Source organism: Cajanus cajan, chromosome 6 (assembly GCF_000230855.2).
Source record: "Cajanus cajan strain Asha chromosome 6, NIPB_CcT2T_4, whole genome shotgun sequence".
Classification (NCBI taxonomy): Eukaryota; Viridiplantae; Streptophyta; class Magnoliopsida; order Fabales; family Fabaceae; genus Cajanus; species Cajanus cajan.
The window spans coordinates 15246500-15266712 of record NC_138522.1 but is presented as its reverse complement, the minus strand read 5'-3'; the positions used below and the strand labels follow the sequence as shown (position 1 = coordinate 15266712).

The 20213-nt window shown below is 35.1% G+C and overlaps 1 protein-coding gene and 1 long non-coding RNA gene across 7 annotated transcripts; one reads left to right on the top strand and one right to left on the bottom strand.

Annotated features, from left to right (window-relative positions):
* The first annotated feature begins 691 nt into the window (after positions 1–691).
* Positions 692–7097, top strand: LOC145958976 (uncharacterized). Of its 4 annotated transcripts, none has more exons than XR_014434574.1 (7): positions 692–802; positions 1266–2044; positions 2128–2327; positions 3361–3502; positions 4121–4202; positions 5214–5342; positions 6783–7097. It is a non-coding gene; the product is annotated as an uncharacterized LOC145958976 (long non-coding RNA). The 4 variants fall into 4 exon arrangements; XR_014434575.1 differs by having other exon boundaries at positions 3315–3502; XR_014434572.1 differs by having other exon boundaries at positions 2128–3502.
* A 1278-nt stretch (positions 7098–8375) lies between these two features.
* LOC114915412 (uncharacterized) lies at positions 8376–19951 on the bottom strand. Of its 3 annotated transcripts, none has more exons than XR_014434571.1 (5): positions 19815–19951; positions 18989–19675; positions 18787–18904; positions 16935–17668; positions 8376–9266 (listed from the first exon to the last, which is right to left on the bottom strand). XR_014434571.1 is itself a non-coding variant. In XM_083076789.1 (4 exons), the coding sequence occupies exons 2-4, from the start codon at positions 19060–19062 to the stop codon at positions 9099–9101; spliced, it is 360 nt and encodes a 119-aa protein (XP_082932915.1). In that variant the 5' UTR covers positions 19063–19675; positions 19815–19941; the 3' UTR covers positions 8376–9098. The 3 variants fall into 3 exon arrangements, 1 of the variants encoding a protein (XP_082932915.1); XR_014434570.1 differs by having other exon boundaries at positions 16935–17622; positions 19815–19948; XM_083076789.1 differs by lacking the exon at positions 16935–17668 and having other exon boundaries at positions 19815–19941.
* Between the last annotated feature and the right edge of the window lie 262 nt (positions 19952–20213).

The following is a 20213-nucleotide window of genomic DNA, read 5'->3' as shown; positions in this document are numbered from 1 at the left end:
TGTAAGTTAAATTTTTTTTGACACTGTTTAATTTATTATTATTCATTTTTATTTAAATAGATCAATATTTTAAGTGTAATATAAGTTTATTTTTTTAAATAACTTGTAGCCTATGCTTTTAAACTAAATAGATTATAGTAAAACTTTTAATTTAATTTATTTTAAGAGTTTTTTTGAAAATAAGTAAAATTAATGTCTTTATATATTAATGATGAATATTTATGCATTCAATAAGAATTTATATATTCAAGTATAAAATTTATCTATATATAATTTATTATAAATTTTAATTATTTATAATAAATATTCAGCCTAAATATATTTTGAAATACTAAATTATATATATTATCTATATATAATTTCATGAAGACGAGGGTTTAAAAATACTAAAAATATTAAGATTTAAAAATAATAAAAATAAATTATAGAAATATGATTAAAAATAATAAATATGATAGGTGAAAAAACGAAGGTTAAAAAAATATATTTAGTAATATGTTTTAAAAAAGAATAAAGGGAATGTACTTAATAAAAAAGGTGCAATTAACAACTAGAAAGACAAATAAAACGGGTTATGGGTTGGGTCCTACGAAATATAAAGGGATTTAGAATTAGGGTTTTCAGATTTTGTCTTCCGAATTCACTGCCACCGCGAGTAGCAAGCCAGAGATGTGGCACAAAGGTTTGGAGGGTTTCGTCGCTGACAGTTTCGAGTGGGTTCCGAATTCTCTGTCGATCCCACTGTCTGGGAGGAGGAGAGGGGGGATTCGAGGTTTATTGTTCTTCCACAGATTGAGATTTGGTAAGGTTTGAGATTATGGCAGCACTTTTTGTTCACTCTTTTCAAAAAATGTAACACATTATTGCTGTAAAGAAATTATAGTTTGATCTATGCTGCTCAAAATGTGTTAATACTATATCATTCAGCTATATAATTTTCTATTATATATAATTTTTCTTTTAGGATTTATTACTTTTTACTCATGAAATAAAAAACAACCCAACTTTTTGTTAATTTTTTTTGTTTTTTCTCCAGAAGAACTTGTCTAATGATTTTTTGAATTATAAAAACACAAAGAAATGGATCCTTATTTTGTCTTTTTTGGATTTATTCACATAGGGTTACATTGCTAGCATCTTGGCCATCTTTTGTCTTTGTTTATAACCTCTATTAATTAAATATTATTTTTCCAGTTTTTGTCTCAAAAAAAATTTCCCTCTAAAACAAATTCCAAAATCTGGAATTTCCCTCTCCAACTTTACAGGTTACCTCTCCAAATAAATAAATAAAATTGTGATTTCCCTCCCTAAAAAATCACAAACCCCACAACTTTACAGAGGCTTGGGGTTTCGGCGGAAGAAGGGCCAGAGGGGCTGGCAGCGGTAGGAGTTGGGGTTTCGGATGGAGCAGCAGTTGCGGGGCGTGTCGCGCTTGGTTGGGGGCTGTTTGGAGGAGCGCCTGACTCGGACTTGGCCCATGCAGGTGACCTTGGGGGAGGAGGGCTCCTGGGTTTCGATGGTGGTGGCGTTTCTCCTGCGGACGAACATGGGGCTGGACCTGGACCTTCTGCTCCTGCTTCCTGCATTGCTCCTCAGGAACCGCATCAATGGGGGAGGGAACTTGTCGCTCTGACCCGGACTCGATATGGCTTTGCCGGAGAGCTTCATCTCTATCTCTCAGACTCACTTTGCTTCGAGAGTGTGAGGGTGTGAAAAGCAATCCAGATGGGGGTGCTCGCTTGCTTTCTGCAAAATGTTTTTCCCATTTTTGTTTCTTTGCTGTGGACTTTTTTAATTTTATTGCATCTTCGCAGTTCGCACGGATGGCTGAATCTCAATCCTCTTTACTGTCAAGATCTTTTTTATTATTATTATTATTATTATAGCAGTTTTATTGAGTTCATAACTATACATGATTTGCTTAATAATGTGTACCCCTGAATTGATGAAATTCGAAACTATAATCTTGTCATTGAAAGGGCTTACAAAAAGCTTGCACTTGATGCTCTGGTGATTCAGCAAGGGCGTTTAGCTGAAAAGAAGAGTAAGGGTTTTCAGGTTTTATTTATTTCTTTGTTGCAAGATTTATGGATTATTTAATATGGTATAATGCTTTTATGTATGCAGCTGTTAATAAAGAGTGAAGGAAGCAAGGCTTGGAAGCAGGGATTGGGGTTCTGTGATACTCCATCCATCTTCGTGGTCCTCATCCAATGATTCAACCTATCTTCAACCTTGGTATTGGAATGCTGGGCTTGTCATGAAATCTGATAGTACAGTAGATCAGCTCAAAAGGTATCCAGCATTAAGCCAATCGCTAGTGGAAGGTAGTGACAAGTTATACAAGCATCGAATTTTAAGTTAAGCCTGTTTTAAATTCTGGAAAATACTATTACATCATTATATGCAAAAAAATAATTAGCTTGCTTCAGGTTGCTCACATTTTTGCTTGGAATTCAAAATTCCGAGCCCGAAGAGTTTATTTGGAAAATAACATAAATTTATGTAAAATATGTAAAATAAAATAAAATGGTTTGATTGTGAGAATTTTGTCCCGAATTTTAGTTCTATAAGTGCCCTCAATTTTAGCTGTCTGCGCATTAATTAGAGTGGAAGGAACTTAGGTCATTCAAATATGTAATCTTAGATTTCATGCTTAGATTCACGTATATATAAAAAAACATTATTAATTAAAAAGTCTTCTATATAAAGTCTAACATAATATAAAACAAATAGTTTTTTTCTTTATATATAATATATATAGTATTATATATGAAGAAGAATGAACTTTGATTTATTTTCCCGAGTTTTAGCCTTTAATTTGGTGTAGCAGAGTCAACAGTGTTGTTATATGTTCATGATTCAATAATAATGGATAGATATGATAACAAGTATCTAGCCTCCTCTTTTTAAAGACACGTGTAACCTAAAATTAGGCATAATAATATAATAATAAAGTTTTCATTACTAAGTAAATAAATTTATCTGAGACATGCATGACATGGTCATAGAGCAATGCCCCTAAGGAGCAACAATTCAAAACCACTCATTCACTATAGTTCCAAAAACAACAAGGAATACGTGACTCTCAACAAATTTTAACCAAATTCAAAGGTAAACGATGCAAAAGGTGATGCTGGATTCATGCATTGATTTGTGATGATTTTATCTGAATTATTGGTTGTTCAATGAATCTCCTTAAATACATGGTTATATACATTTTGTTTTATTGTTTTTCGTAGGTATAGTTTTATAACTTTAAATATATTAATGGTTCTATTGCAAAGTCAGATTAAGAATTTTTTTTGTATTAGTTCTGGAACGCCCATACATGGGCTTGCTTGAACTCTGTTGAAACAGGCTCGCAGGTGTGCGCTTTGCTGTTGAACAAGAATGAGCGTGAGTTGCTTAGCTCGCATGGTTTCACCCACAACCAGCTCTCTCTTTGGAAATACACTTCAATGGTGAAGATGGCAGAGCTCAAGGGTCATACCTCTAGAGCGTGAGTTTACTTATTAATTATAAATCAATTTTTCTCCCTTGACAATCACTTCCAATTTCAGTTTTATTAGACATATGTTCATCATAAGTTTATAGGAGTTTTCATTCCTGAATTACTATTTGCTTTACTACCTTGTCATTGTATTGTCACTTAGTTATTTTCTGATATCTAATACAGAACATATTTCAAAATTCAAATCCTCATCTTATAATCTATGATATTAACTTTTGATATGAAATATTGTTAAACAGTGAAAAATTGAAGGTAGATTTTGAGGGATGAAATATTGAGAATCATTTCCAATTCCTTATGAAAAAAAATGCAATATACTTCATCATTGGTACTGATTTTTGTGCATTTAAGTCTCATCAAATTATACAAATGGGAAAGTTACATATCATTTTGATTGGTTGCTTAGCATTATATTTTCACTGCAATGTATACACCATTTTCATTTGAGTAGAAATATTTGTGAAGGGTATGATGAAATATTTTCACTGCAATGTATACACCATTTTATCTCTACTATATTTTAATGTATAAAGGAAATTATTAAGAACATCTAAACATGCCTAATTCTACCCAAAGTATACTCTAACTATAACATTTTTGCTCCAGATATTGTCATGCACTCAGCTACAAAATTTATTGTTGGTCATAGTGACATTATGGCTGGTGTGCTTGCTGTGAAGGGTGAAAGGTAGTTGCTGTTTTAATGTTTTTCTCAATTTTTCAGATATTAAAAATATGAATTTGTTGTTGTTGTTGTCATTTGAACTTGTCAGTCAATATTTCATTTACAGTGATGCTGTGATTTCAATTTAATTGAACAACATCTTTTTATTTATATTTTATGAATAGATGATTTTGTCTGTTAATATTTTATGATTGATGCATATTTGAATTGTTTGAATAAATTGTTTTTGTAAGATATTTTGTGAAAAATTCCATTAACTTGATTTGTTATTAATTTCTTTGATTCTTTTTCTTTCTTTTAATATATAAGTACTTGTTGTTAAGTTTATTAAAAATAGTTATTATTCTTTATTTTTTTGAAGAAAAGAACATAGACCACTATTACAGTTACAATGTCCCCTATTTTGGATCTTAATTTTGTAACTTTATTTTTGTCCTATGCTGATTTTTCATATTTGACAACATAAAAGCTGGAAGCTTGAAAGAAAGTTTAAACGGTAAATTTAGAAATATAAAAAAGAAAGTTTAAACGGTGAATTTAGAACACTGACTTGCATGGCCATTTGATTCCAGCCATGATTCCTGGTGTTGATCCTAGCACTCAAGTTGATTTTGATCTAAGAGAGGCTACTGATCCTGGTGCTACAATAGTCATTGATAAACCTGAATCTTGAAATCAATTTTGTTATTAAAGAATTAAAAAAAATGAGTGGTGTTTAAATCTTGTTATTATATTCATAGGTTTTGAGTAGTCAATTAGATTGTTTTTATTATTTTTCTAATGTTGTAACCAATTGAAACTAGTTTTTGCATAATAATTTCTTATGGTCTTTTGCTTGTACCAATCATAAAGAGAAAACCTTTTTCATTTTTTCCTCTTTTTTAATTATTTTTCACTATTAAGTATATTAAGTCTTGCATTGTGTTTAAATTATAATGTTATATTGTTTAAATGATGTTAGTTTTTATCAAACTGTGAATCCTAATGTGGCAAACCTTTTCCTTATTGATCCAGAAGTCAAACGCCCAACTTTAATCCTTATTTGAACTACCAAGAAAAAATCAAGTGGTGCAAGGACCCTGTTTGGAAATCAAAACTAGCTTGGAACTCCTTTACAACAAATTCATTCCACTGTTGAAAAAGGTAAATTCAGTTTTATTTGGAAGTGTTTAATGACTATATCTTAATTCCTCTGTGTTTTGCATTTCTAGTGCTAGGAATGAAATAGAACTGTTGAAATGTTTATGCAATCATAGAAATTGAACAGCTGCTTGAAAAAAGAAATCCTCACAGAAATTGGAAACTTGTATTGTAGTTTTGGGGTACCATCCCAAATCTGCTCAACTTACTAGTAACTACCCACACCAGTCAATTTTGTAGCACACTATTTTAATGATTCAGTTTTATTCCATGTACTGCTTTGTTGATGAAAATACTAACTTATTTGTGTTTTACCTCTGAAAAGCCTTTCATATGTTGTTTGTGACCAGATTATAAGGTATTTAGGACTGACCAAAAAATATTGGCCACATTTCTTTTTAATTCCAGTGGCTCCTGCCTTCTTTCATCATCACATTAAATGTGATAGTGGATGTTAATCTTGCTGGATGTATTTTGGCAATGTTTGAACAGATTTAATGCATGTCTGGTGATGCTTAAATTTAGACAAATAGACCCTTAGTACTTCTCTTAGAAAGCTAATATAAATAAGCAATCATTTCTTCAAAATGAGTTAAACCAAGCATGCTCTTCACATGATTAGTTAGCTTGGTAATGAAGAAATAATACGAATATGTGGTGCAGAATTTTATGGTTGAAGCTGCAAGAGAGCTTGTGTTTTTTTATCTCCTTATAATTTACTTGATCAACATGAATCGCAGGGAAAATAACTTAATAGCAACCACATTGGCTTTCTCAAAGGCAAATTAGTCAATCATGCCATAAACAGATTGAGTTTCTCTTTCAAAGTGTACACTATTTAGTATAGTATATATTTTTTCAAGATCTATAATTCAAAAATTATTTTTTTATATTTTTAAGAATTCACTTTAAAAGATCCATCTTTCTTTAAAAAAAATATATAAATATAAATATTTTTTCAAAACACTTCTCTAAAATATTTGTTTTTTTATCAAAACACATTATTATTAATTTTTTAAAAATCTCACTTAATTTTTTTTTTTAAAACTTGTCAATATGTTGAGTTAACCATTCCATCATAATATATAAACAAAAATATTTTTAAGCTTATAGAACTAAATTGAGTGCGAACAGTCTTATGTTGTTGTAATTATATATGATATAATTTTATTTTAGTTTATTGCCCCTGTTAGCGTGTGTGCTGTATGTACATGAATCAAGGTTATCAAATCAAGCTAATTTTTTTCACGAGACTTAGTGAAAAGACCATGATCATAGAGCAAAATGGCTTATTTCTTAATTGCTATTTTCTAATAGCTGGTTGATATTAATATGGTTCATTGTTGTTTTATAGTACTTGCCTCTCGTCTGCCTCGTCTATTTATATATACTTGCAATAATTTATATATATTGTTCCTAGAATTTATTAAGTTTTACTTTCAGGTGTAATGTGTTGAAAGAACAATTGTAAAGCCATGCAGATTTGATTCGTGCTTCACAGGAAGAGTCTCGGTTGGTTCGTCAGCAGCTGAAGCAATTTATGGAGATGTTTTCTCAATCTTCTCGTCCTCCCCAACCTCCTCCTACACATGATGCTGACACTGTACAATCTGATGATAATGAGTTAGATGATGACCATGATATAGATGTTTAGGGATGCATTATCTTTTATTATTATGTTTACTATGCTTTAAACTTATAATTTGTTATGTTTAAGTTTTACTATAGTACTTATCATACATTAGGGATACTTTGTTATATTTGGTGTTATGTATGCTTGACTTTCTTGTATTTGTGTTTAGTTACATGTTTTTATAGAATTGAGAAATTTTTCTTAATTATTTATTTTGTTAATTTTTTAAACAATTACACAATAAATTCAACTTCTTTGATTAATTAATAAATTATTTGTTAATCACAATTATAGGAGAAAAATATATTCTTTACAAATTTACGAAAAATAATTTGTAATTTGTGACGGATTTTATTTATCACCGATGGATTTCATTCAGTACAACAGTTTGTGACAGATTTCGCAGTTATTCATCACAAATTTACTCATCAAAGATGCCCAGTTTGTGAGGGATTCAACCCAGTTAGTGACGGATTTTATCCGTCGCAAATTGTGACGGATTTTGTGACGGACTCACATACCTCTAAATCCCTCTCAAATAGCGAGGGATTTAATCCCTCTCAAATAGCGAGGGAAATAGCGAGGGATTCTTTCATCACAATTTGTGAGGGATTTTGTGTCATCACAATTTGTGACGGACTCACATACCTCTCAATCCCTCGCAATTTGTGAGGGATTAAATCCCTCACAAATTGCGAGGGATTTAATCCCTCACAAATTGCGAGGGATTTAATCCCTCACAAATTACGACGGATTTTTATTAATTTCTAAACATGTATTGTTACAAATTAGTGACGGAAATTATATTGTTTGTGATGCCTTAATTCCGTCACTAATTGTGATGGAGAAAATAATTTGTCACTAAATATTTTGTGACGCCAAATTTTGTGACGGAATCATTTCCGTCACAAATTCCGTCAATAACTTATTTGTGACGGATTTTATGAAGATTAGTGACAGATTTTTTCCCTCTCTAATTTTATTTTTTCTAGTAGTGCCTTAGTGAGTGTAGAAACATATGTATCCTCTCTGAGAGTAACCCATACACTCAAACCAAATCTATTTAGTCATCATATCCTTCGACCTTCAAATGCGGGAGAGGAAGACAGAAGTGACGTAGAATCTTCAAGCAAGCAAGCCAAGGAATGGCATGCACAACCTGATGGAGCTAGGATGAAGAGGATTGAAGTTCTCCATTAGTTCCATGCTTAGGACCGTGAACTCTTGAGGTGTTCATAGAGACTTTGAAGCTCCACGAAGAAACCTTCCATGGAGGAGAAGTCTTCAAGGTAATTCGGTTACTCCTAGCTTTGTATAGAAGCTTGAGGAACCAAAGTGAAGGTTGAAAACCTTGGATAGAAAACCTAGGAGAGATCTCTCTACGGTTTTATGACTCTTGAGTGGGAGCGAAATTCAGATTTTATTTCTCAAATTTTTCAAAAGTGATTACAAGAGTATAGAAAACAAATATATAGGGAGAGGTAGCTTGTAGGAGAAGCTAACCTTAACCATGGTTCACTAGGAACCATGGTAGGATTAACTTAAACTCCCACGGTTTAGCTAGCTTGTAGGAGAAGCTAACCTTGACCATGGTTCACTTAAGAACCATGGTAAGGTGAGCTAACCTTACTTGAGTTTAGAAGCTTGCAAGACAAGCTTCAAAACTCAAGAAGGAATACTTAGAAAATTCGGCCAAAGGAGAACAAGAGAGCTAGGCGACCTTGAACCAAAAATGCTCCATGAATTAATTTGAAAATCCTTGATTTGGTTTAATTAGGTTCATCATATGATGATGAGACCTAGCTAAATCAAATCTATGAAAAATTAGGAGCAAAATGAGTCCAATATGCAAAATTTTGCCTAGGCCCAACTCAGGCCCAATTTCTAAGCACACCCTCAAGCATTGCTAAATGTCACCCCTTTTCCCTACTGAAAAAATACAAGATGAAAGTATCAACTAGGGAGGTTAAATGGAGTTAAACTCTCCAAGTAACCTACCTCAAAATCAATATACAAACACTAAGAAAAGCAAGTAAAGTGTCTCACAAATACAAAGGCAAAAATAACCTATACAAAAGACTATGTATAAACTGTACAATATAAACAATTAGAACTAGGCCTTCTCTTCATGATAGAGCATTCCAAATGAAGATTACCTTGGGCTTGACAAGCCCACTAGTCTTCACAAGGTCTAACTCTTCCTGTATTCTTCTAGCCATAGCTCTGGTTACTAGGCCCTTGGCCCATGGTCTATCATCCCCTCCTTCTTGAGAAGGATTTGTCCTCATCATAACCTGCAAAGGGAATAAGATCACTCACATTAAAAGTGTTGCTTACTCCATAATCACTGGGAAGATCTAACCTGTAAGCATTATCATTGATTCTTTGGAAGACTTGGAAGGAACCATCTCCTCTTGGGTTGAGTTTAGACTTCCTTTGAGAATGAAACCTTTCCTTTCTCAAATGAAGCCAAACCCAATCCCCTTCCTTAAAAATGAGGGTTTTCTTTCCCTTGCTTCTATCTAAAGCAGTTCTCTCATTTTGTTGTTGTATATGAGTTTTAACCTTCTCATGTAATCTTTTAACAAATTCAGCCCTAAATACCCCTTCTTTATGAAAATAATGAGAAGAATCTGGTAGGGGTATTAGGTCCAAAGGAGTAAGAGGGTTAAAACCATACACAACCTCAAAAGGTGAGATTTTGGTAGTCTTATGGACTACCCTGTTGTAAGCAAATTCAATGTGGGGCAAGTACTCATCCCAAGACTTATGGTTACCCTTAAGGACTGCCCTTAACATTGTAGATATGGATCTATTAACTACTTCTGTTTGCCCATCAGTTTGTGGGTGACAAGTAGTAGAGAAAATCAATTTAGTTCCTAGCCTACTCCAGAGAGTTTTCCAGAAATGGCTAAGGAACTTAGTATCCCTATCTGAGACAATGGTTTTGGGTAGACCATGAAGTCTAACCACTTCCTTGAAGAAGAGTCTTGCTATGTTGCTTGCATCATCTATTTTGTGGCAGGGTATAAAGTGGGCCATTTTACTAAATCTGTCCACCACCACAAAAATAGAATCCATGCCTCTCTGGGTCTTGGGCAAGTCCAAAATAAAGTCCATACTGATATCAACCCATGGAGAGTTAGCAACAGGTAAGGGTGTATAGATGCCATGAGGCATTACTTTAGACTTTGCTTGTAAACAAGCTATACATCTAGAGCAAAAGCTCTCAACATCCCTTCTCATATGGGGCCAAAAGAATTTTTCTTTTAAAAAGCTTAGAGTCTTTTCAACTCCAAAGTGCCCCATGAGACCACCCTCATGACTTTCTCTAACAAGGAGTTTTCTTATAGATCCTTGGGGTATACAAATTCTTCCTTCTTTATACAAATACCCCTCAGAAATATAGAAACCTCCTTGAGGCTTTGCTAAGCATTGGGTATAATTTTCTTTGAATTCGAGATCACTAGTATACAACTCCTTAATGTGATTAAATCCCAAGATTTGAGATCCAAGGGAGACTAACAAAGTGTGTCTCCTAGAAAGGGCATCAGCCACAACATTATTTTTCCCTTTCTTGTATTTAATCACATATGGGAATTGTTCTAAGAACTCTACCCACTTAGCATGCCTTTTGTTTAGCTTGCCTTGGCCCCTCAAATATTTAAGTGACTCATGGTCACTATGAATGACAAACTCTTTGGGAATAAGATAATGTTCCCAAGTTTGAAGGGCCCTAACCAAAGCATAGAGTTATTTGTCATAGGTGGGATAGTTAAGGGAAGCACCTTTGAGTTTTTCACTGAAATATGCAATAGGGTGCCCACCCTGTAACAAAACCGCCCCTATGCCAACTCCAGAGGCATCACATTCTAACTCAAAAGTTTTTGAAAAATCTGGTAGAGCTAGAAGTGATGCATGGGTAAGCTTATGCTTCAAGGTTGTGAACGCATTTTCTTGTTTCTCTCCCCATATAAATTCCACATTTTTCTTGACTAGATCATTTAATGGGGAGGCTAGTGTGGAGAAATTAGGAACAAACCTTCTATAGAAGCTTGCCAAACCATGGAAGCTCCTAATATCTCCAACACTTTTAGGAGTGGGCCATTGTGGACCCCTTTTTTACTAATGATAAACCCTAAGAAAACAACACTATCTACACAAAAAGTACATTTTTCTAAGTTTCCAAAAAGTTGATTTTTCTTAAGAATATCAAAAACTTGCCTTAAGTGTCCTATGTGATCACTTAGGCACCTACTATATATGAGAATATCATCAAAATAAACTACAACAAACTTACCTATACAATCCCTAAGGACATGATTCATGAGACGCATGAATGTACTAGGAGCATTGGTGAGCCCAAAGGGCATCACTAACCACTCATATAATCCAAACTTGGTGAGCCCATAGCGATGCCAACATGAAAACCTTGATTTATCAACTCTTTTAATTGACAAAATCTTAAAATAATTGAATTTTGGAAAATTTGTATAATCAAACTATTTTATTAATTTCCAATCAAATTAAATTATTTTTGTGTGTTTATGTTTTATTTTTAAAATAAATCTTTCATAATCAATTTTGATTTTTATTGAAATATAGTCTGTTAGATTCCTACAATCGTAGGATTGTCAACAATTTTATAAGTAAAATTAGGGACATTATTTTATAATTTATGAATTTTATCTTAGGGTTGATTGGAAACAATAAGTCACAACTCTAAAGTTTTTCTCTAAATTTAAATAACAAATCTTTTGTTTAAAGTTTTAAACTAATATTTTCTCAAATCAAATTCTATTTTCTCAAAATTGCTAAAAATCACAATTAAGTTGGCAATTTCTTGAATCCAATTCTTTGCGTTTGATATTTAAATTTTATCCATTGCTACTATTGTGATAAGATACACCGATGGAAAACTTCTTGAAGAACTGGATTGAGGTTGGTTTCTTTTCCAAGCTCCTCCCTAGATCTTTAGCTCCTTGGATCTCCTTAAACTTTCTCAAAGCCTGCAATGGTGGATGAGACCTTAGATTTCATCAAAGAAGGTGAAGAACACTCTTCAAGAGGCGCCACTCCTTGGAAGCAGATGAGTCACTTCAATTCTCACCACACTCTTGTATGAAGAGGATAAGAGAATTGGATGAATATCAAAGAGGTTTAAGACTTTTAGAAGAGTGAAAGTTCAAAAGTCAAATCCGAAATCTCTCATAAATGAATCAAAAGTGTTTACAAAGTTTAAGAAAAGACTTAGGGAAGAGGTGGCTTATGGTGCAAGCTAGTCTAACTATGGTTCAAGGAGAACTATGGTTAGCCTTCTTGCACTCAAGTTAACCTTCCTAGTCACTTGGAAGCTTGTGGAACAAGCTTAGCTTTGAAGGTTGTGGAGCAAGCCAAGCTAGAAGCTTGTAACAGAAGCTAACCAAGTTTGTGGGAGAAGCTAAGGTAAGGAATCTGGCCATAATGAGCTTAGGCGGCCAAGCTTGTTTTCCTTCACTTAATCCAATCCAAAAATGTTGGAATTGGTTTAGCTAGGTTCACCTAATGAGGGTGAGACCTAGCTAAATCAATTCCTTGGATTCAATGGAGGAAAACAAGACTAATATGTAAAAATTAGCCAGGGCCCACTATAGGCCCAATTGCTAGCTTCACCTACACACTTTACTATTTGTCACCTCACTTCTACTACTAAAAATATGAAAATCAATGACCCTTAATACAAGGTTAAATGTAGCAAAAGTCTCCAAACAACATACCCTAGAATCTTAAAAGGATGACCTATAAGAAAAGGAAAAGGGTGCCTTACAAATACAAAGGCAAAATACACCTATACAAGTACTACTATGTATAAATATTTATGATGTATTTACAATGGAAGCTTAGGGACTAATAAGAGGAATTATTCTTAATGCTCATGAATAGCATAGGTCTATGAAGCACCTCCTCTGTAGAAGTCTCCTCTAGCCTCTTAACCATGGACCTAGTTAAAGGCCCAACGGTCTTCAAGTGTGTGATCTCCTTTGATGGGCCTCCATCATACATTAACCTTTATGAGTATTTTAGACGCAATATTCTACTTGAGAGATTAGGGTTGTGTGAGCTTGCTTTTTGAAGGATCCTCTAGTCCTTTATGTCCTTTTCATCATCAATTACTTGATTGTCTAGGTGATGCATCTTCATTTACTAGCTAGTTGCCTCTAGAAGTCTCAAGTTTTCCTTCGTCCACTGAATCATTCACTGTCTTGTTGGACAATGATGTTTTCCTTGAATCATTAATTTGCTAAACATGAAAAGCTTCTCTTAGCTCTAATAATTCCTTGTCAGGCATATTGCCATTAAACCTCACATGAATGGCTTCTTCTATGACTAAGGTTCTAGAATAATAAACTTCAGATGTCTTGAATGTTTCTAAATAGCCTAACAATGTTCCAACATCAAACTTAGAATCAAAGATTTCCATCTTATCCTTAGTGTTCAAAATGAAAAATTGACATTCAAATGGATGGAAAAATGATATATTGGTTTTGCAGCCTTTGCATAATTCACCAGGAGTCTTGCCCAAAATCATTCTTATATGCATTTTGTTTTGTAAATAAAAGATTGTATTCATGACTTCTGTCCAAAAGTTCTTTGGGTTGAACACTACAAGAAAAATCAAGATTATCTACGGAAGAAATCTGTAGATAAGCATGAAAATTCGTAGATAAGTGTTAATTATCTACGAAAAATATCCGTAGGTAACGTTATCTACGAATTTTATCTACGAATAAGATTTAAAAGACTTACCTACGAAATTTATCAACGGGTGAGGTTATCTACGGATATTTCCATAGATAACTTATCTACGGATATTAGGAGAAAGAGAGAAAAAATGGATGATTTAGAGAGAAAACCAGCAAAGGTCTGTCACAACCCGAAAATTTTCGATCTCGCGACTAATGGTTTAGACATCCTTTTGAAAATCTCATCAATTAAGGAATGCTCGGACACCAGACTAATCCTTAATTAATGGTTTTGAAAATAGGTTTATGGAGTCGCCACCAATGTTTTACTCAAAATATTGGAAAAAGAAATGGTTTTTAAAAAGTCCAATAATGGCCTTGATAACCAGAATTGGGTTCGGAGGTCAATTAGGTGTAGGGAAGGTATTAAGCACCCCTACAACGTCCTTAATCGATACCCTATGATGAAGTTATCATTATAGAAGGGCGTATATCCTCCGACAAGGTGGCTGAATTAATTGGATTACCCTCTCACTTGTCCATTCTAGAAGGCAATGGAGTAGTCAAAGGATGGAAGCTTTCCATTTTGGAAGAACATTTTTCCCTTCTGGGTCACCAAAAGAATTGGATAACCTTCAACAAGACCGTAGCCTTAATCTTGTTTGGGATAATCCTCTTCCCCTTTCATGAGAGGGTGGTAGCTCATGCTGCAATCGACGCCTTCCTTGCTTGGGACGCCCACTTCAACAGCCTTGTACCTGCTATCCTCGCTGATACCTTGCTCGCAATCAACCTCTACTGTCAAAAATCAAGAAAATAGATGAGATACTGCAATCCACTCCTTTATGTGTGGGCGTACACTCATTTCTTCGCCAAGAACCATATGGGAAAATTTCCTGACCCATTAAGAAGTTTCCCTAGGATTCCATCATCGAGGAAGTACGCCATGGCGTGGAAAGCTGAAATGGAGGGATACACTGAAGGCACTTTCACATGGATGTGCCCCTGGTTTAGATCGAGTCACGTGTTAGTACGGTGTGGCCAGTTCTATAACCTACCTTTGATGGGTGTAAGAGGATGCATAGCCTACTCTCCAAAGCTAGTGTTAAGACAACTTGGAAGGACACAAACTCTACTAAATCAAGAAGACTTCGGCGACATTTGCTTCCTATACACCTCAAGGCAGCAATCGCAAGTTGACACCATACGAGAGGCTTAGAAGAGGCCACTTTATTTTGGAGATAGTGAGCTCGATAAACCCAAGTTGACACCATTTCAGCTTTCCACGCCATGGCATACTTCCTTGATGATGGAATCCTAGGGAAACTTCTTAATGGGTCAGGAAATTTTCCCATATGGTTTTTGGCGAAGAAATGAGTGTATGGCCACACATAAAGGAGTGGATTGCAGCATCTCATCTGTTTTCTTGAATTTTGACGGCAAAGGTTGATTTTGAGCAAGGTATCAGCAAGGATGGCAGGTATAGGGCTGTTGGAGTGGGCGTCCCAAGCAAGGAAGGCGTCGATTGCGACATGATCTACCACCCTCTCATGAAAGGGGAAGAGGATTATCCTAAACAAGATTAAGGCTACGATCTTGTTGAAGGTTATCCAATTCTTTTGGTGACCTAGAAAGGAAAGATGTTCTTCCAAAATGGAAAGCTTCCATTGCCTTCTAGAATGGACAAGTGAGAGGGTAATCCAATTAATTCAGCAACCTTGTCGGAGGATATACGCCCTTCTTAAACAAAGAAAACTCCTCCCAACTTGGGCCACTTAGTCATTAGGTCATACTCCTCTATAGTGGGCACTATATCAAAGTGTGGGAATCAAAAGCAACGGAACTCTAGCTCTCAAAAGTGTATCAAAGCTCTCATGAAAGCAGGGTCGACAGGTATTCTAAACAAGTCGAGGATTCTGTCATAACGTTTTTCAAATTCTGTTTTGGCTTCTTTTGGCATCGAGGCACATATCTCATTTACTCGAGGCATTGCAGAATTTGGAATGTTCACCTTCCTCAACGGTCCATGCATGCTACTATCTATAACTTCCATATCTATGAAAAATGGTTTATCATCCTAAAAGAAATGAATTGGGGTTTGTCTACCTACTTTTATCATGTTTCCTTCTAAGATTTATGATGCGAAAGGAAAAATAGAACACATGGAAAGACATTCTCTTTTTTTTTTTTTTAGTTATTGCCCTCTTAATGTCATTCATTTGGAAAATGATATGACAAATGAAACAAACGTATGCTCATGCAGATGTACACCCGCGAACAGTCACATTCAAATCCTTAGTCTATGGTCCTTGTAAGAAAAGTGTGTTGTATAGGACAGTTATAATCTCAATGGTCTTAAGGCCCCCAAGGTGGCCCCATTATAAGGACCTAGTATCTCTGTCGCCGTCACCTGGCAAACTCTAAGGTCTGTCGTAGTATTTCGGGTTAGAATAACCGGTTATCACCTTAAGTGTGATTTCCGACAAGGCTCACAGGCTCCAAGGCCAAACTTAGGCCGGTCGTACGTCAACCACTCCTTATGTTTAAGACCCTCATGCCCCCGGGTGTAGGGGAAACTGTTGTGCGCAAAGGTTTTGTACAATTTTTATTTCAAACAAGTGCTGAATTTAAACAGGCAAACAGATATGAAAGCCAAGCAAATAAAACAAACAAAATAAAAGGGGAAAAATATTTAAATTATTATTTTTTATAATGCTAATTTCATCATATGTTATAGACCTGACCCTCTTATAACGTCCCCATTGAAGTCACCATCTGTCGCAACACGAAAACTTTCGATCTCGCGACTAATAGTTTAGACATCCTTTTGAAAATCTCATCAATTAAGGAATGACCGGACACCAGACTAATCCTTAATTAATGGTTTTGAAAATAGGTTTATGGAGTCGTCACCAATGTTTTACTCAAAACATTGGAAAAAGAAAAGGTTTTTAAAAAGTCCAATAATGGCCTTGATAACCAGAATTGGGTTCGGGGGTCGGTTACGTGTAGGAAGGTATTAAGCACCCCTACAACACCCTTAATTGGTATCCTATAATGAAGTTAGCATTATAAATGATAATAATAGAAATATTAAATCCCCTTTTATTAATAACTATTTACATGCTTGAAATTTAAATTATACAATTAATCCTAAAATGTATACATGATTATTTTTATTATAACAATATTGATTATAAATAAGAAATAAAAAAGAGAGAAAGAGATTAACTGAAATACCTCTTGAATGAGTTGTATTGAATCTTCAAAATAGGAAGATTTTAGGTGCTTTATGGCAACCTTTTACATTACAATGTATCAAAGAGAGAGAGAAAAAGAGAGAAATTTCGTGCTCTAAGGAGTCTAGATAAAATTTGGAGCCCCGAGAACTATGCCCAAGTTGTTTATTTATAGACATCAGAAGGGTTTCCAGAACGGCTCGTTCCAAAACTGGAACGACCCGTTCTGGATTCAAACGTTGTGTGTTAATCTTGTGACTGGAACGGCCCGTTCTGAAACTAGAACGGCCCATTCCAGAGGTGAGGTTAACACATAATTGCCTAGACTGGAACGGCCGTTCCAAACAAAAGTTTGTAGGTCATTTTAATAACTTGGAACAGCCCGTTCCAATTTAGGAACGGCCCGTTCCAGTTAAGGTTTTAGCCCTTTTTTGAGGAGTTTGGAACAGCCCGTTCCAATTTAGGAACAACCCATTCCAAACTAGGGTTTTAGGCCTTTTTAGGAACTTGGAACGGCCTGTTCGGAATTGGGAACAGCTCGTTCTGGTTTTGCAATAGTCCATTCTAGCTTGTTTGGGCTTTTGGGCCTTCTAATGTCCTGTCCTGTTGTTTGCATGTTTTAGAAGTTCATTCCCTTCATAACAGAAGTCTATTTCCTTATTTGTATGCTCCCGGATGAAATTGAGTGTCTACAAGGTCCCATCAAGAAGAAATTGTTATATGCAAGATAGCCTACTAAATAGATGTAGATGAAGACCAAGAAAGAAAACAATCAACAGACGGTACATAGTACATACTAAGGATTACAAATAATTACCATTTACCAACTTAAGCACTTGAGTGTTCAACTGAATATAAAATGTACAAGTTACAAGAGAGAAAGTGAAACCCTTGCAAGAAATTCTTGTAATTAAGAAGCAAAGATAGTTAAAGTAATCTAATAACATTTATATTTTGGATAGGTATTTGATATTCACAAAAATCTAAAATTTCAAAATCAACAACATATGTAATTCTTCTTCAGTGCTACCATAAGCAACAAACATTGAAACTGTAAGTATACAAACAAATCACCCAAAAGGTTAAATTTATTGGTTGTATGTTCAAAATAAGATGTTGGCATAACAGTATCATTGATTTTAGGATTCATTGCAAAACTTAGGTGTTATTCTTTAGGTGTTGGTGTTGTTCTCTAATTAAATTGAAGTTTCAACTCACTAACCCAAGCCAACCTTTACTGCTTCATTTGTGAAGGTAAAGCTTCAATTTTGATTATGGAAAAGCACCACAAGCACCTAAAAAACAACATCCAAGTTTTATCTAGTCAGACTATGTTAGATTTACATGATTCTGTACATTATCCAATCTTGTTACTCCACGCTCAGGTCAAGTTGTAACTATATCCAGACTTTTAAAAAAGTCATGTTGAAGATGATTTCTGATTGGTTGACATTGTCCCTAATTGGTTAGACGTGTCAATAAGCAATTATAGAAGATGAAAATAAGGTGAATGTGAACTATGCATCTCCAATAAGTTAAAATTAGGTTACACATGAACTATGCTTCTCCAAAAGCTTATTCTAGCGTATACATAAGCTAGCTTTAACTTCAAAAGAAACTTATTTTTTACCTTCTTATTTCCTTTTTTCTGAAAATGTTTCGGGAGAAGTCTATTAACTAATTATAAAAATCTCTACACAAACCATACATTACAATTAAAGTCTTATTTGAAAGCTACATAAATAAATATGAATCATGGAAAGTTGCTCGAAGAAGATCCAATTAAACCAATCATGGATGATCCTAACTAGTTCAAATTCAAAATAGCAATAAAAAAGGAACTAGAGAAATACCTCGAGGAAGCGTATATAGTAGACGGGACGCTTGTCTGCAGGGTCCCTTGGCAAAGCAAGAAGCGTTGGATGCAACATAACGTCTTTAGCTCTGTCGATATTAACATCGAGTCCGTAACTAAAACAACAGCAAGAGACTATTACACGCTTCGTTCAACAAGTCGAATCCAAAAATAGTAAGAAAAGAGTGAAATAACGGAACCTCGTGTTCGCGAAACTCGCGATTAGAAATGGCTTGGTCGTGGCCGGTTTCGAGCAAGCGGTTGTATACGTCATTCTTGACGTCGCGGAAGCAATGGAACAATGATTTTCTCGGCGAAGAAGAGGTCGTAGGAGTCGCAGAGCTTGCGCTTCGCCTCGAAGGGGCGATAATCGGAGGCGAGCTTCGAGAGCTTAAGGACCTTCGCGACGGGGATGGAGTCGGCCTGGATCTTTGCCTGGACCTGGGCCTTTGTCACGCGGGCCTTGTTGGGCTTGTCGTCGAGGATCAGGCACTGCTCCGAGAGCGGAGAGATTAGCGAGTGCGGGAGAGGGACCTTGTGAGGGTTCATGCGAGACTTCGCCGGAATCTTCTTCATCGTAGGATTAGGTACATGAATTCCTCGTCCTCGTCGAATAGCTTCGGTTTTTGAGTCTCCGATTGGGAGCGACGCCATTTCAGGAGAGCGTCGACGGATTTCGCCATCATCTCGGTACTTACCCTCCCGGAAGCCATGATAGAGGGTTAGGGTTTAAGGTTTTGATGAATAAGAAACGAGAGCGAGAAGAAGAATAAGAAGATTAGGGTTTAGTTTGTCAGAGCTGGGCTGTTAGGGTTTAGACTTTTGGGCCGTCCCATATACCAATGTTTCTGGGCTTTCGGTGTCGTTGCACTATTCATGGCCCAAATCTAATCGCAATAACACAGCAAAAGTAGATATATAATGGATTTCGTTTCTATAAATTACTATCAAAATTATAAAGTTTTGTACATTGAAAAATATATTTAATTATTTTTTTTCTTATATTCTTATGAGAGAGAGACATACCAGTCATTGCGAGGGAGCTACTCGGAAGGAGAAAGCACAACAGTTAACGATGCGACTTGCGACTGGCTAGTGCGGTGCTAGAGTGGCACGGCAGGTACAACCTTGATCCCTTGGAGGCTGGAGTGGTGCGGTGTGACTGGAGAGTGGCGAGTCTCAACTTTTAACCCTAACTCTCAAATGCATATGGGCAAAGATTTTGAAATGTGGTACTCGTAGTCATAAGACATCCTTAACATTAATTTTGAAATGTTAAATACTTTTAAAATAATTAAACCGGGGATGGGTATTAATTTTTTTAAAAGATTTATTATATATTAAAATTAATTAAATATTTGTATCAAATAAATTGATACAGATTTTAGATTTTATTTACTATGTTTTAAAATCAAAAGAAATTCA

Excerpts from the sequence above, each read along its gene's own strand:
- LOC114915412 (XM_083076789.1), bottom strand. The coding sequence starts at position 19,062 with ATGACGTATACAACCGCTTGCTCGAAACCGGCCACGACCAAGCCATTT. Across the intron at positions 18,905-18,988 it reads GCGAGTTTCGCGAACACGAG|TTACGGACTCGATGTTAATA; the intron begins GTTCCGTTATTT and ends CTGTTGTTTTAG. Across the intron at positions 9,267-18,786 it reads ACTATATACGCTTCCTCGAG|GTTATGATGAGGACAAATCC; the intron begins GTATTTCTCTAG and ends TTCCCTTTGCAG.